Source organism: Rissa tridactyla, chromosome 1, assembly GCF_028500815.1.
Source record: "Rissa tridactyla isolate bRisTri1 chromosome 1, bRisTri1.patW.cur.20221130, whole genome shotgun sequence".
Lineage (NCBI taxonomy): Eukaryota > Metazoa > Chordata > Aves > Charadriiformes > Laridae > Rissa > Rissa tridactyla.
This window is the reverse complement of record NC_071466.1, coordinates 158,726,982-158,743,007: the sequence shown is the minus strand read 5'-3', so window position 1 is coordinate 158,743,007 and position 16,026 is coordinate 158,726,982. Positions and strand designations below refer to the sequence as shown.

The 16,026-nt window shown below is 40.2% G+C and overlaps 2 protein-coding genes across 9 annotated transcripts in view; one reads left to right on the top strand and one right to left on the bottom strand.

Moving 5' to 3' along the window:
* Positions 1 to 3,043, top strand: part of GLT8D2 (glycosyltransferase 8 domain containing 2) — an 18,937-nt gene extending 15,894 nt beyond the window's left edge. For both annotated transcript variants that reach the window (XM_054192249.1, XM_054192240.1), the window contains 3 exons: positions 31 to 197; positions 1,849 to 1,961; positions 2,811 to 3,043. In XM_054192249.1, the coding sequence (XP_054048224.1) occupies positions 31 to 197; positions 1,849 to 1,961; positions 2,811 to 2,983 (453 nt within the window). In that variant the 3' untranslated portion in view covers positions 2,984 to 3,043. The remainder of the gene's footprint in view (positions 1 to 30; positions 198 to 1,848; positions 1,962 to 2,810) is intronic.
* Positions 192 to 16,023, bottom strand: TDG (thymine DNA glycosylase). 7 transcript variants are annotated; one of them, XM_054192230.1, is made up of 12 exons: positions 13,276 to 13,412; positions 11,850 to 11,989; positions 11,336 to 11,468; positions 10,413 to 10,642; positions 9,842 to 9,911; positions 8,342 to 8,477; positions 8,180 to 8,262; positions 7,999 to 8,093; positions 6,288 to 6,459; positions 5,867 to 5,995; positions 5,650 to 5,754; positions 1,861 to 1,994 (listed from the first exon to the last, which is right to left on the bottom strand). In XM_054192230.1, the coding sequence occupies exons 3-12, from the start codon at positions 11,352 to 11,354 to the stop codon at positions 1,912 to 1,914; spliced, it is 1,122 nt and encodes a 373-aa protein (XP_054048205.1). In that variant the 5' UTR covers positions 11,355 to 11,468; positions 11,850 to 11,989; positions 13,276 to 13,412; the 3' UTR covers positions 1,861 to 1,911. The 7 variants fall into 7 exon arrangements, with proteins under 7 accessions (XP_054048190.1, XP_054048205.1, XP_054048199.1 ...); XM_054192215.1 differs by lacking the exons at positions 1,861 to 1,994; positions 11,336 to 11,468; positions 11,850 to 11,989 and adding exons at positions 192 to 1,350; positions 15,599 to 15,704 and having other exon boundaries at positions 13,276 to 13,424; XM_054192224.1 differs by lacking the exons at positions 11,336 to 11,468; positions 11,850 to 11,989 and adding an exon at positions 15,719 to 16,023 and having other exon boundaries at positions 13,276 to 13,424.
* Positions 16,024 to 16,026: the final 3 nt, after the last annotated feature.

The window sequence follows — 16,026 nt, the reverse complement described above, 5'->3', positions numbered from 1 at the left end:
CTACTTTTTATTTATTTATTTATTTCTTAGAACACGTACATGGGATTCCTGGACTACAGAAAGCAAGCAATTAGAGATCTTGGCATCAGCCCCAGCACCTGCTCCTTTAATCCTGGAGTAATTGTTGCTAACATGACTGAATGGAAACATCAACGGATTACAAAGCAATTGGAAAAGTGGATGCAAAGAAATGTAGAGTATGTGTGGAAATCTAGCTTTGCACTTTACTTTTAACACTCATTTTACAGTTTTATTCTCTGTTTAAAAGCTCTTAGAAGTTTTTTTAACTCCAAGCAGTCTTTCTTTGAGATCTCATCAAGTGAAGTAACTCATGTTCCAGAAATTCCATCTGCTTAAATCTGATCAATTTTGTACCAGGAAATGACCATCTGAAAATTTAGTCTCATGTTTAATCACAAAGCACACTTAATCCTGAGGGACACTGAGAACACATGGTTCTTGTTTTGGGTGACCAACCTCACTTGGGATCAAGTCACTTACGATCTTCCCTTTCTGAGGCTGGCTTAAAGGGGGAGGAATGTTTCCTTGTTTGTGTGGGGTCTCTCCTGTTGCAATGTCAGCCAAACTGTACTTGGACACCATATTTCTTAAATGCCAATAGAAAACACTTCTTTTATAGATGAACAAAATTTGACATGAAAGATATTTTTTTGGCATTGACTGTGAATAAGTCACGACATAGTAAAACAATCACTGTTAATTTTTTTGGTAGTTCACTGTTAACCTGTATTTGCAAACTTGACATTACTTTCTTCCTCTGCAAAGGGTTAAATTTAAATTTAGCAAGGCTAAACTGAAACTGAATAGTTTGTTGCTATTGGACTATGTCCATTACTTGTCAGTTTCAGAAAGGAACAGAGGAGAGACACAAATGACAAGCATGTGAATGAATGAAAAGCCAAATGTCTTTCTCTTACTCTGTTTATGCAACATATCCCAACAAGCTATTGCTGGGCTTTTTAAGAGGTTGAAAAAAGTCCGTTAATATTACTGCAGATTTTATCTATGAAGTTGATTTTATACCTTCATAACACATTCATGTTCCTTTTAGCTGGATTTTGAAATGACAGTGAAATAAATTGCTTAGCAGTTGAAACCCAGTTTTGGAGGAAGGTTATTATTTTTTATTTTTTTGTTCTGTGGCCTCTAAGCATCTTGGTACTTCCCAGGTTTCCTCCTTGTTGGGCAGTCAGGTGGCACAGTGTCCCGTAGCTGGGATGGCTTTGCCCACGTGCTGACCGGTTGTCCAGGCCTGACGCACGCTGTGGTCAGATATTCGGCTGCTACCTCCTGATGCCCCTTCTTACAGTGATTTGGCTTCATCTAGCCCTAGATTTATCAAAAAATTTATAGGAAATTGATATTCTTTAGATGTCAGTTTATACTAACTAGACTTTGACAAAATCCGAAATTAATGTATGGGTCTAAAAACTGGGGGAGGGGCGAAAGGGGAAGAAAAAGGGAATGAAATACATGGAAACATGTACATTTTCTTAAGAAACCAGGCTAAAATATGTTTGATTCCTTAACGTTAACAGCTTTTTTTTCTACTGTAAACTTTGTCAGCCTTGCAGGCTATATGAAGTATATAGAGTTATTTGGCTTCATGTTGGGTTTGACTCCCATTTTGCTTGGTAGCAACGATTCCCTCAACAGGAATCAGAGTTGCAAATACAAGCAATTAACAGCATTAGGAAGGAGTATGCTGAAAACTGGTCTGTACAAAACGATTTTGAATTTTTCCAGAATACTTATGTTAATCTTCTGCCTTTTGTACTAAAGATTCTTTGATTGAAGTTTTGAATGTTTTCTTTTTTCCTTTTGCAGGGAAAACCTCTACAGCAGCACCCTTGGGGGTGGTGTGGCAACTTCTCCAATGCTGATTGTGTTTCATGGAAAGTATTCCGCTATTAATCCGATGTGGCACATAAGGCATCTTGGTAAGTTTAACTTCCCACCATGCACAGTTGGAACTAAATAAAGAGAGCGGTTTGTAAAATTCCAATACAGGACCTTATGTTGCTTTACCTCAATGCGTTACTTTGTAACTGAGATGCACAGCCTGTAATCCCTGCTTCCCCCAACACTCATTAGTCCTGCTCTCTTCAGGGTAGGGCAGAACGTGGGGGTTCCCCACAGGTATGATTATGAAAATACCTTAACAGGTCAAGTAAACAAAGTAATTGCACCCCCGCAAAAAGCCTGAAACCCTAATAGTCATTAAATTGGATAAAAAAAAGGAAAAAAAAACCCAAATACAAAGGACAAAGTTACATGTTTGAAGACCAGATAAGTTATGTTGTCATGAACTATGGAAAGAATATGTAAAAGATCTGAATACAGCAAGAGACTGAACAAAATCAGATGCTCTTTTAGTAGACACAGTAGAAGAAGATGGGATGTCTGGCAGTGTTTGTGTATTCAACATTCTGCAGGATGTAGTTACCTTTCACCTTGTAATAGTGAATTATCCTGGGAAAAAGATAATGGCTTAGCTGGTACAGTAAAATGAATAGTAAAAGGAATTTTTTTTTAACCCCAGCTATGCGAAGATGTTAAAAGTGTTGAGAAGAAACTTGCTGAGATTTTTTGCTGATGCAGTATTAGAGGCATGAAGCTGAAAAAAAGCTACTCTGTCATCCAACTAGTTGTCTATTAACAGGTGAAATGGTACTGATCAGACTTCTTAAGAAAATAACTCAGTTTACCTCACTCCATAGTGTCCTCCACTATTAAAAACTGGATTAATTTTTTGGATTAATTTTTTTTTTTTTACTCTGCCCCTGCAGGTTGGAGTCCCGATACCCGTTACTCAGAGCATTTTCTTCAAGAAGCTAAACTACTTCATTGGAATGGGAGATACAAACCTTGGGACTATCCCAGTGTTCACACTGATCTCTGGGAAAACTGGTTTATTCCTGACCCTTCAGGGAAGTTCAAATTAACTCGTCCTGATAGCTGATACTGAAACCACTTAAATGCATCCATACGCTATGTTCTGTGGTATGTAATAGTTTGAGATGCAACACGTTGTATAATTAACTGATTTTAGAAAACTAAGTATTTGTTAAATATATGAATAAATGACCATCAGTTTTGTGTGCTCATGGCTGGAGAGGGAGCCCAGAATGACAGTTAAACAGTTCAGATCATCTTGACTTTCATTTACGGTCAGGAAACAAGTTTATTTGACAACGAAGTATTTTCATTAAATGTTTAGAGAGGTGAAATTCAGTGCCAGACAAGTGTGTTTTAATGTAAGATCTTTATAAATAAGACTCCAATGTCTGCTGGTAGAAAAATCTACACAGGAAATACTTGCAGTATTACATACAAGGTGCCTTTAGTTGTCTAGCCCACATTAAACAGCCCGAAATGAAAACTTAAACAGCATTTTAATGAGTAGAGTTCTGTTGCATGGTGACTGTGTTTTGCAGTGTTTTTGTGTTATTACATATCCTGTAGTGCATTTAGACCCCTGCTAGAAAGATGCAAAAGCACATCCTAAGACACTGCAATACAATTCCTGATTTTATTGTGAAACATTGATAGATTTAAGACAGATTAAGAACTTTTGTATTACTGTATTGAAAAGAGCACCAGTTCTGAGGGAGTACACATAGAATTGCAATATTTAGTGAAACGGTCATTGTACACTTAACTGTATTTTATACCTAGATACCCTAGTAGGTGACTCCGTTAAAGACGAGACCTTTCCCTTCCACCCAAACAGGACAGCCTTACAGTAGTTATATCCTACTGTGCTACATACTCAGCAGTGCTAATTACATGCTTCTAATTTTGTTGAAAAATAAAATGGAATTGTAACAAATCCCTGATGCAAGATACTTTGAGCACCTGCAGGAAAACGTCCATGTAAACAGCAATACATGATACAGTACACTTTAAATAACATACAAGACAAGTCCTATACCTTTCTGACAATATACTGAACAGCTTTATGCTGAAGCTAATAAACACAATCAGAATCATAATGCACACCTCCTTGATTTAAGACGCTCAGAATTAAGCCACATAATTTGGGAAGAAAACTGTAAACATCATGCCTGCCTCACAACAGGTTGACAGTGTGTGATCTCAGTGAGAGCTGTTACAGCAGGATTAGAATCTACACTCTTAACTAGTTACACTCAATGCATGACAACTGTCACTGGCTGTGAGGAAAGGATAAAACACACCAGTACAGGAATCTCTGACCAGTGTGGATTGCGGAGATACTGTTTGTATCTGTTTTTCAAGTAGCACCTTGAAAGCACCTACTGTCATAAGATCATCAAAACTTCAATGTTTTGATCAACTTATTGCTTTTACTTCATCTCTTCTTCACTTGATAAAAGAGGAAAAGAAGATGATGGTTAGGCACAAGCATAGAATCTCATTTCTTTCTCAGTCACTAATATTGGCCAAAACTATGTAGCATTTAAGTAAGTTCCTCAGAAGAGAGCTGTAGTTTCTACAGCTGACTTCTTATTCATGGAACAGCTGCCCTTATATTGAATTTAGGTTTTTTTACTTGTAAGAGGAATAAGGAGAACACCCTCTATGGTCCTACAGATTGAAGATAACAATGTTAAAAACTGCGAAATTGCAAACCTCTTTCACCCTGTGCTAATCGTACCTGACGTAAACAACGTAGCTGTACAGGGTTTTTACAGGGAATGTGGTTATTCCATTCCCTGCAGTGTAATCCGTTCAAAGGGATTGTCTCCTGCTAAAGGTCAGGTGAAGGGATTAATCGCACAGAAATGACCGAGAGTTTAAATGCCACAGCATTCAAGAACCACCGTTGTTTTGATTTTTTTTTTTAAAGGAATTTCAGTTCCTTACGTTGGGATTTAAAGGGGAAAGAGATGGAGTGGTAGGGACACCTTACCCTAAGACAGCTCAGCTAGAATATTTATGCCCTGTCCTGTGCGATACAAATTTTCCTCCCCAGTGTTGTGACTTGAGATGATGTCTCCACTCCCTTAATCCTGAATATGGTCCAATCACTAAATAGAGAGAGCTCTCTCTTCCCGCCCAGAAAATACTCAGTACTCACAGCTGCAGAATGCAACTTTCTGCACTTTTTAAGAAGGTAAAAGGCAGACTTAAAAAGCACAATTTGCTTAACTGTGCATGATTAAAAACACCACTTCATGTAAGATGAGGGTACACTTCCCATTTCCCCCCTGGCTATAAAAGGCTTATGAGATATCCAAATATTGAGGCATCAGTAAAAAGTATACTGCTGCTGTTACTACTACATTATGGATTTGTGGAATAAAATTCACACCCCAAAGAAATCTTCACGAATGAGAAAGCAATTTGTCAAAAACTGCAAGAAATGGTATACATTAAATATAAAACTCATATACAAAAAAGGGCTAACTTTTTTTTAAAAAGTTTGGACAGTTCCTTAAAATTATCTAGTTCATCAATTAGAGCCTACCACACACTTACTTTAGACTATAATAAAATAACTAGGGGAGATAAAATACTATTCAAATGCTTCAGTTGGAGAACCGAGGTACCAATCTTGATCACTGCATTAAAACTGCAGCATGTATGCATAGCCGAGAAGAAACAGCTCTTACGCACTGCTTCCCTCTTCTTCCCGTGTCATACCAGCATTGAACTCTGGAATCTGGTCTGCAAAGGACTGTGTCATCCATTGTCCATTAGGAACTTCACCAAAGGACGGGCCCTCACAGTACTGTGGATTGCTTGCTGCTAAAACAAACAGAAATAATAAAATACAGTTTTTAAAAAGCAGTTGATACCACTAAGTATTTGTTCAGAAGTAATGGTTTACAGACTGAATGCCCCAAGCACCGCACTCTACCATTTCCGTTTGGAGAGAAATTGCACTGTTCACTTTCATACGGTGCACGATCACAGTAAGCTCCTCCATACGCTGCTTCATAACCTGGATCGTACTTTTCTTCTTTGACAGCCATCTTTTTAGCATCCTCTGCAGAAAGAGACCTCAAGTATTAATATTCAGAATAAAAATGATCAAAGAGCATTTTTATCAGAGAACACTTGAAAAAACAGCCAGACATTCTACAAGATAATTCCTGCTCCCCTTAGATAATTAAAAGTGTACTTTAGAGAGTGGAATCTGTAATTCTACACCACATGATTCACAGAAGATGGCACATCTCCCTCCTCCACTTAAATTCTTTATTTCTTTTTGCCTGGGAAACTGCTAATTGTGTTGTACACTACATTTTAATGAAGGATTAACAAAATAACCACTATACCTTGTGCAAGTTGCAAGTCAAATGTGTACTGCACCTCCTGCACCTCCGTGTTTGGTGCGATGCCTTTCAGTTGATCCCTTAAGTCTTTCAGCTTTATGTAATAATGAACTTTATCTTGTGCACGAGGAAACTGAGCACATCTTGCACTGGATGATGGCATAACGTAGCAGAGCTTGAGACAAAAAGCATGAAAAAGAGTATTACTGGTCCCTGAACTATGAATTAATATTTAGTGCATCGAGAATAACTTTACAGTTAAGCTCACTGCTTTAACCCTTTGTACAAACTTCAACTAATGCCAAAAGCGTTTGTGGAAAAGGATAAAAGGAGCCTTTCATTTTTCTTGGCCAGCTAGATGTCTTGCCCTGAAGAGAGGGGCCAATTATCAGCCGCTGAAGCGAGGACAATTTTCACCAGTTGTTTATGTGCTGCAGGAGAAGCAGTACCAGTATGTGTTGCAAGAAGTACAATTTACAAACGTATGCCAGAGAATTGAGCAGACTCCAGAGCTCCCTGAGCAAGCGGAGCTCTGAGCCAGAAAGTCCACAGAGGAGTACGTGACAGCATGCAAACACCCCAAACCAGTGAGGGAGGCATCGTAGGTTAATTAGCCTGGCTTCTTGGCCAAGCGTGGCTGCATCACACTTGCCAGGAGTTGGTGTGGCTTGAAGGCAACTTTAGAGTCTCTGTCTCTGCCAACAGCCCTAACTAAAGACACAAAGTTAGTTCAGGAAAAAGGAACTGTATCCAATACTTTTATTACCATGCAGTATTTATGAACAAGTGCTAGTAAAGAGAATTGTTTATCTTTCTTACAAATACAGCTACTGTGAAAGTTTTTAAGAGCTACTTAAGAAGCACGCACTTTATCACCAACAGTTCTTCAAGCTCTGATGGCAACGCTTCACCTTTAGAGGACAGCTTAAAACAAGCTTAAACTTGCAGCATCGGTAATTTGGGATAGAAATAAAAACAACCCAAACTTTGAACTGACAAGGTAATGACACTTTGGAATAAGCTACCTTGGCAGGTAGTGCTGGCAGTCTTTGCCTTAACCTGTTTATAAGAACAGGTTAAACAAACCTGTTTATGATATATGGCCGGTCTCTTGAGGTATCTTCCAGCACTAGATGTCTATGACTAATGCACTCCGCATCAAGCTGTTTGTTATATCTTAAGTGTCCAATTTAGTTTCAAGCTGCAAAGCAGCTTAACAAGACTGAGTCTGATGGAAATACCTGGCCATGGCCAGATCCAGCAATGCCGTAGCTGCAGTGTATAACACCATGATAGACTTTACCGTTTTTTCTTCCCCCACTGTGGCACAACTAGCACCATCATCATGTTTGGTATCAAAATTCAGTAATATAGATTACTGAATACAGGGAACTGGACACAGAGAATCAGATGAAATTAGATTACAATTATCATAAAAGCATCTATGCTTTATTCGTATTTTAGATAGTCCACTAACCTACTAACCATAATATACCATTTCCCAAATACAGTCCGCAAGTGTGAAGAAGCTGCATTAAAAATGTGTCTGAAAATTGCACTGTTCCCCCTTATTTAAGTTAAATGCCTTTCACATCTCTTGTACTTTGGGCAAACTCTGATGTTGCTGTAAGTGTGTGCAAGTCCTGAGACTTTGTTAGTTTTGAAATAACCAAAATGGAGTGCCTTGTTTTTGTTTCTCAGTATCAATACTTACAGTTTCTGTATCTGGCACCTTGTGTGGCTGCAGTCCAAATTCCAAGTTCTTAACTTTTATTCCAAAAACTTCTTTACTAAAAATTTCATAAATACCTAAAATGAAAAGAAATTAGGATAAGTAGACAAAAAAAAAAAAGCTACTGACAGAAAAAACTCATTTAAAAAATCAAAGTTCTCACATTTTCCATTGAAAGCTGCTATACGAGGTTTATACTTTTGTAACTTCTGCATCAGAATTCGCCCTCCTTCCCGAAACTCTTTGCTAAAAGAGAAAGTACTCAAAATTATAATCACAACTATTAATTCATGAACAAGCACGATATTCCCCCTTGTTATCCTACCTGGAGAGGTCTTTGCTTCCAGGTGTTGTCCTTTCAACCATGTTTGTAAACCCAATCCCATATTTATGTGGCAAGGTGTGATCATCCATATGGTTCAGCTGTTCATTACTTAGACCAGACATGAACAGACACTTCCCTGTGAAACAGGAAGATAAGCATTTGCCTTTTTTCTAAGGAAACTAAAACAAAACCAACCCCTCCCTCGACTATCAGAGTACTGGAATGCTAAAGGAAGAATCTACATCAACAGAGCATCAGTTAATTTGGGAAGACTATTGCCCTATCCAGAAAAATTTAAAATAGCAAAAATTACTTTATCTACTGCAAGAGGATAGAAAATCCCTAGTGAACAACAGGAATTCCTCACCATGATCATGTGTATGGAAACCAGTCTTTTATTCTAAGTTCAATACAAAGCTTTAGATTTTGCAATTCACTTAAGCAGGGAGTGAATGGGATCAATATGGATTTTGTGGGAAGAATGTGGCAAATAAAATGCGTCAGATTTCTTTTACAACCTTGCCGTTGCTTCTCCTTGCACTGGGCCTCTCTGACAGAACCCGTTGACATCTTACATTCACATTTAGCATATAAAAGTACAGTTTGGGTGATGTGCACTGCCAATCTCTTAAGCACAAATTAACCACAGCTAGCCCCTAATGATTTGGGAAGATTTGTCAGAGCACGCATATCTGGTCTGCTTCTCGGTAAAGGCAGCCATTGGTCTGGCTGGTCTGTGGAACACTGGAGAAACACCCAAACCTGATTTATAACTCTGCTGGGCACCAGAAGCATTTTGGCTGGAGTATCACAGGGCAGCAAATTAGCCCACGTGGAGCTCCCAGCTACCACAGCTGGAATGGCTCCCAGTACTCAGAGCATTTCAACAGAGTTCAGGTATGATCTTTCTTTATGAGAAAGTGCTGCAAAAAAATGTTAGTTAAAATGGAAAAATACCTACGAAAAAATGTCTGGAGAATCAGGTATGCTAGATGCATATGCCTGCTGGGAAAGGGCAATGGGTTTTGCTTTTTCATCAGTTAGAAAGCTTGTTTAGGAGAAATCAATAAATGCAAACAGAAGAGGGCTTGCTGAAATGTACTTCTGGGAAAATGTGTGTAGTTTTATTTTTTATCAGAAATTGATGCCGATTGACTTATCCTTGATAACTCAAGTACTAGAGATTTAATTTTTATTCCTTATGTTGCATACTAATACACCAAGAAGTTATTTGATAATACTGCGTTTACATGACAGTTCTGAATCTGCACTGAAAGTCACTGATTATTCCTCTTTTATGCCTTTTTATGTAAGGTATTTCACAGAAGTAGTTATGGGATTTAAATCACTCTTGGATGGTTAAAAGCAAAATCCATCTCTGCATCCAAAAAAAAAAAAAAAAAAGGAAAAAACCCCAAACCGAACCAGTTTAATTAAAACGCTACAAGTTCTAACAAAGTTCTGCAAATTCTATAAGAAGAAAGGAAAATAAAAACATACAAAAATGGTTTCCAGGTCCAGGGTAATGATGTCCCTTGTAAGCTGCCATCAAGCCAGGGTTTATGCCAATCTACAAAGATACCAGTCCATTTTAAAGAGGAGAACATGGCTTGCTAGTCAAGAATTTAATTTACAGTAAGGATGCTTATTCAATTCTAAGTTACTGTCAATAAAAAAACCTGTGTTAATTGTACCTTACATCATTATTTTAAAAAAATGACAATTTTATAGCAGTGTCTCATTTAGCTGTGCAATGTCAAAATAGCAGCTCACAGTGTGTTTTACAGCCACTGGTGTAGCGCTTCTGGTAAATAAAGTGTCAAGTAACAGTCTCTCATGACTATGTATTGTACATAAGCCTTAGACTTCTCAGAAATTAGAACTATGTTACTATGATTTTTAACAGAAAATGCAAAGCAGCTCTACACACAGGAAACAGTTTATATACTTTATCTTGCAAGATCTTGCCATATAAGCAATATAGATAAGTAAGCAGAAGGAATGTAAATCATAACCAGTGAGTACAGACTATTCACTTTTCTACCTAATCTTGTAACAGTGAGTTACTTACTATTACAATGTCCAGATCAAAGGTTAAAATATCAGGTAAAGTCTTGGTCAGAAGTTCCGCTTCAGACACACCATTAAAACGGTCCACTTTTCTTTTGACTTTAAAAGTATCCGTGATCTTTTCTTGTTTGCCTTTTGACTTGGCTGATTTTTCTTTTTTAGCAGCAGGCTTTTTGGGTTGCTTTGGCTCAGTTGCTTTGGCTTTTCTTTTCCTTCCTCCTTTTTTGACTTCTGAAACACAGCAAATACCCTTTTTGTACATTTCTAATAGTGCAGTATGGACATTCGGAAAGAGTGAGCTAAATGTACAGATACAAAAAGAAATCGAAGATAAATTTACGTTTAAAATTCATTAATTTAAACAATTATCAGATGAATCTCCGTTTTCCAGGCTCAACATGGAGCTAGTTTGGGTGTCTCTGTACCATAGGCGCACACCCTACTCACAAGCAACTATGCTGACTTAGCACACAAACCAAGAATAAGCTCATGGCTAGGTTATGTTGTTTAGATGGAGGTTATGCCAGAACATCAAAGCTTAGGTTCCAAGGAATGCGACAGTAAATTCTAGTCTACTCTTCACACTTCAGCTTCTAAATAAGAAACTTGATTGTTACAGATTACATAATGTGTTGAAGAAACTGAACAGCACGTCAAAAACAACAGGTCTCAACGATTACCTACAGGGTAAGTTATAAGCTTGACAGGAACACAAAACCATAAGCTTGTCAGGAACACAAAGACATAGCCGAAGACAAAGACTGCGTAAGCTATTCACAATTTGTTTACGGAATAAAAACTGTCCAGTGCATCATATAGCAAGGTAATGTATGAGACCTTGAGGATCTCCATTTGAATGAGTGACATCAAACACTAATTTTTGTTTACAAAATGCAAACATAAAGCAGTCACTGCTCAGCTCACTCATTTGAAACTTCCTCATCTTCTGGCCCTTAAAGCTTAGAGCTTCAATTAGCACAGATACTGGTCATGACATGACAACCCAGAGATTGCTCTCTATCCTTGTTCATTAAGAATGTCAAGGTGCAGAACACAACTTGAAAAACATGAAAACATAAATATGAAAACATACTTAGCAGCAATCAGCAAAGAGCCACAGTAATCTACTTCTTCAAAATTGAGACTTCATCTTATTTTCAAAATTCCTAGATGAAACTCTCCCACAGATAACAAATAAATACAGTTGCTACCAGGGCACTGCCCTAAGACTACAAACATTTTTTAAGCTGTTCTTGTAAGAAAGCTGTGTGCAAACAAAAAGGGGGATAAAAGTCATCTGGAATTCCCACCGCGTCAATGGAGCAACTGCTTAGGAAAGCTGTAAGTAACAGTACTCGAGCTATAGTCTAGTTACAACGAAGAAGAGACTAGAAGGGAGCAGACTTGGTGAGGCACATAAGCAGCTTTTGTCTCGTACCCCTTGAAGAATTAGGAGGTTCTTCCCATGATGGCAAAATGCCACAGATGCATGCAACTCAGAGCAGGTGGAGTACTTCAAATGAAGCAGGATAATGTTCTCCTAACTCTCATGCTGATCAGGTACCCACCAACCAGACACTGTCATGAAAGATGAACAATGTCAGGGCAGCCTCTCAGAGAGTCACCCTAAAAAACTTTTTTCATCACAGCAGGTAGCTGGACTCCACATCTTTCCCTTTCACATGTGCTCCTGTGAATTTCACACACATTTGGTAAAACTTCAAGCCCTGCCTTTGAAGGCTTTAGTCACCTTCCAATTCTTGCAAAAATATTAGGGAACAGCTTCATAACAGAAGATTACGGTTGTCCAAAAATACTTGAAAGTGCAGTCAAACAGCATGCTCATGGTGACATCATCTTATCCAATAATAAAGCTGCAAAAGAAGCCTAAGTATATAGCACTTGAGATGCATCCTAACTGTCGTGAATAATTCTGTGAATTAATTGAGCAGTTGCAACTATTTTAAACTGAGAGTTTTTCTTCCTATGATTTCATCTGGCCATGCATTACAACTAAGAAAAAAAAAAAAAAGGAAAAAAAAGCTTATCAAAGGATGCACTTAAACAAGCAATGTCACTGCATGAACTGGCTGATAGGTTGCCTTGGTACAGAGAGCTCTGACCTACATCTAAATATTAAAAGCAAGATGAAACGCAGTGTGTGAATATTTGCTATAGAATCAGAATTTAAGCACGGCAGACATCACTGCCTTTTTTACGTGGTAAAGAGCAAGCGTAAGAGCAACACAACAAGGGATTTTTCTTGGCATGGTTAGTGTAGAGCCTAAGCGTATAAAATCCTAGTGGGGGAAAAGAAAAGCAACGTACAAGCGCATGAAGTACAAAACTTGTGTGACATACAGGCACTTTTTGTATTTGTTTAAATAGGCCTCTTTAAAAACAAACAATCCTTAGTGTATATAAGCAATTAACTATTTGTGATTACTACAACACACTAAACCATGATGTAAGCAAAATATTTCACACAAACAGTATTATACTGTCCTTCTCTTGCAGAAGTTAAAAAAATATTTTTAACATAGACTGAAAAAAGAAAACTTCTCTAACGTAATATCAAAAACCATGAAAATGATACGTTTATCTATTGAAACAAAAACCTGCTTTTCCTGCAACAAGATAGTTTTGTGAGACTGAACAATGTGAATGCTGTCACCTGGGTTTACTGCTTATCTTTTTAATTGTATTCTTTAAGTAACTTTTTGTACCAGACAATTAATCAATACTTCCTCAGAAAGCATCAGGCAAAGGAAATCCAACAGGTCCGAAGAAGCAGTTTAAGACCAATAATTTTTTTCCCTCGATCGACTACTACCGTTTCAGCTGATTCAGCACAGCCAAACTACCTTTTGGAGGCTCCTGGGCAATGTTTGGCTCTGGAACGCCCTCTAGAGTCGGCTGCTCGGTCAGGATTTCCATGCTGGGTGCTGCAGTCATCATCTGATGGAACGGGAACGTGTAAAAAGCTTGAGCCTGCTGAAGATATGCGTAGTATCTTAGAAAGGGAGAAAGAAAAGAGACATAATTTGTCAACAATTTAGAAATTCAGTGATGTACCAAACAGACTGTAAACATCAATCTTTCACAAGGCTGGCGTGTACTGCGCTTACATTCTCCAACCGCTCTATTAACAAGGCAGTAAATTATCCAAATCCACTGAACTAACTGTCTGCCTACCTGGTATCAGGGGATGTTAAACCAAACGTTAACAGTACAGTTCTCTTGTGATTACTATAATGTGGAAGAATCACAACATTTATAAGTGAAGTGCAGAGCTTTTCTCTTTTTTCCTTGAAAAAACACTCTGTAGCACAGCTTCCCAAGGCAAACAGTTTACCAAACATCCCAACAATTTACAACGCAAGCGAGTTAAAACTTTTTGGACTTCAAGTTTCACAAGTTTTAGATTTTCTCAATGTTACGTCAGTTACTTTGTCTGATATGATACAGAATGGATGAATCATTCTGGGCTACAAAGCATTACGAATACAAGCAGCATTAGTTACTATGCAGATTATTAAACAGCTTTAACAAATTGCGTGGCAGATGTTGTCCAGTCATCACACACTGGATCCGAACACAAATATTGCACTTAATCTACACAGAAGTGTTCATACACGCTCAGAATTCAGCCTCCTTCCACGCACAAAGACGTTTTTCCATATATAGCTCGTTTTGCCCCACACATTTATTAGTCACCTACAGCCCTCACATCCCAACACAAACTTCTCCCTCATACTGTCATTCCCTTCTACCTACGCAGCCACCTTCGTGTCCATAGATTCTACTGCCATAGAAATACATAGAAAAGATTTTGTGCACAGTAAATTTTCAGGAAATAATTTTATCACCTCAGAGCTATTCATAAAACCACCAAATAATTTTTAGATATACAGAAATATCTCACAAGAAGGGACCATTCTCTATTATGCAGTGGATATTTATTTAAGAATCCCACTGTAAACGTGATTTATGCCAGAACAGCCCACAGTGTTGTGATCGGGCCATTGATTCTGAACCAGATACCTGCCCCGAACCGAGGAGAATAAATTTGAACGTAAGTCTGTCAGATTCTTGGGGAAGTTGCCTAACAAAGTCACGGGAGATTTTCAGAGTACAGTTAAATATCTCAACCCCCACTGCTGGAAGAGTTCCATTTTGTATGAAATACTCGTGCAGTTACTGAACAAAACCGATCCTCACATTTGTGTTAGGAAAAACAACTGAGATGTAGGATCCAGTTCATAATGTAGTAAAAGCTTAATTATATAGGGCAGAACAAAGTACGAAAGACGTTCAAGTATCTAACCCAAGAACAGTCTCTAACAAGAGATCTTCTTATAATACATGTTTTCTTATTTTATGTGTATGTAAAGTCTCCTTCTTATAAAGGGAATAAAATTCCCTTTAAAGAGAACAATTTGCACCGTATCATGGACAAGTCCTCTAACCACACAGTAATGATATGAAAGAGAGCTTTTACCCCCACCTCTAACCCTCATATACATTTTTTTAGATAATTTTTCTTGCAGGGGTTCAGAAAAACAACATTTTGGTATTGATGTATTATGGAACCTTTAAATAAATATTTTCGGTTCCAGGAGGAAAGGGTAGTGATTTAACCCCTCCTTCAGTTCATGCTAAAAACGAAAGAAAAATAAAAGGGAGAAGAGAAAGAGACACGTTCACTGGAACAAAAACTAATGCGAGATCGTTGCCAAACCCACGCACACAGGCCGCCGCTGCACGCCCGGAGTTTCTTAACACACAGCGAGCCCCGTCCCCGCTGCCGCCCCCAGGGACCCCGACGCCCCTTCCCAACAGGGCGCCAGCCCCCTTTTCCACGCAGCCCTGCTCTCCCACGGCCTCCGCACCCCCCGCACCCCACACCCGGCATCGCGCCCCACGGCCCGACCGCCGACCGCCCCCCCACGGGCGCACAGGGCCGCCCCACGGCCCCGGGCCCACCACACCCGACCCGGGAGCGCTCCCCTCACACCCCCCGCTTTGTGTCTAGGGCGGGCTCGGGGAAGAGGGGAGGGGGCCCGCCACAGCCCGGCCCCGGCTCCCCCCGGCCACCGGGAGCGGTTGAAATGGAGGAGGAGAAGGACAACGGCCATCCCCAACGCCAGGCCCGAGCGCGGCTGATAGGCGGGGCCCCGCCGGTACCTGCCCAGCTCCTCGGCCTCCATGCCCGGGCGCGGAGCCTCCCGCCGTCGCCGAGGGCTATTGTCACCGGCCGCCCCCCAGCGCCCCCTCCCCCCCCGGCGCCTCAGCGCCCCAACCGACCTGCCCGGCAGCCCCGCGTCACGTGAGCGGCGGCGGCCAATGGGAGGGCGCGGCCGGCCGGCCCAGCCGGCGAGGGCGGGGCGCGGGGAGGGGGAAGCGCCGGTGTCGGTGGCGGCGGGAGGCGGCGCCGGGCCGAGAGCTGCCGCTGGGGCCGCCGAGGGGAGGCGGACTGGGAAGGGCGGGGGGCTCAGCTGCCCCCCGCGGCCTGAGCGTTCCGGGTCCTACGTCACGACTGCGTCACGCGCAGCTGGGTACCCTTCCACCAGGGGCGGGCCTCGCCACCCCCGCCGCCATCTTGCGGGCGGGCG

Coding starts and splice junctions, on each gene's coding strand:
- TDG (XM_054192181.1), bottom strand. CDS start 15,621: ATGGAGGCCGAGGAGCTGGGCAG. Junction 13,425..15,598: donor GAGGCCGAGGAGCTGGGCAG/GTACCGGCGGGG, acceptor TCCCTTTCTAAG/ATACTACGCATATCTTCAGC. Junction 8,263..8,341: donor GGAAGCAAAGACCTCTCCAG/GTAGGATAACAA, acceptor TTTCTCTTTTAG/CAAAGAGTTTCGGGAAGGAG.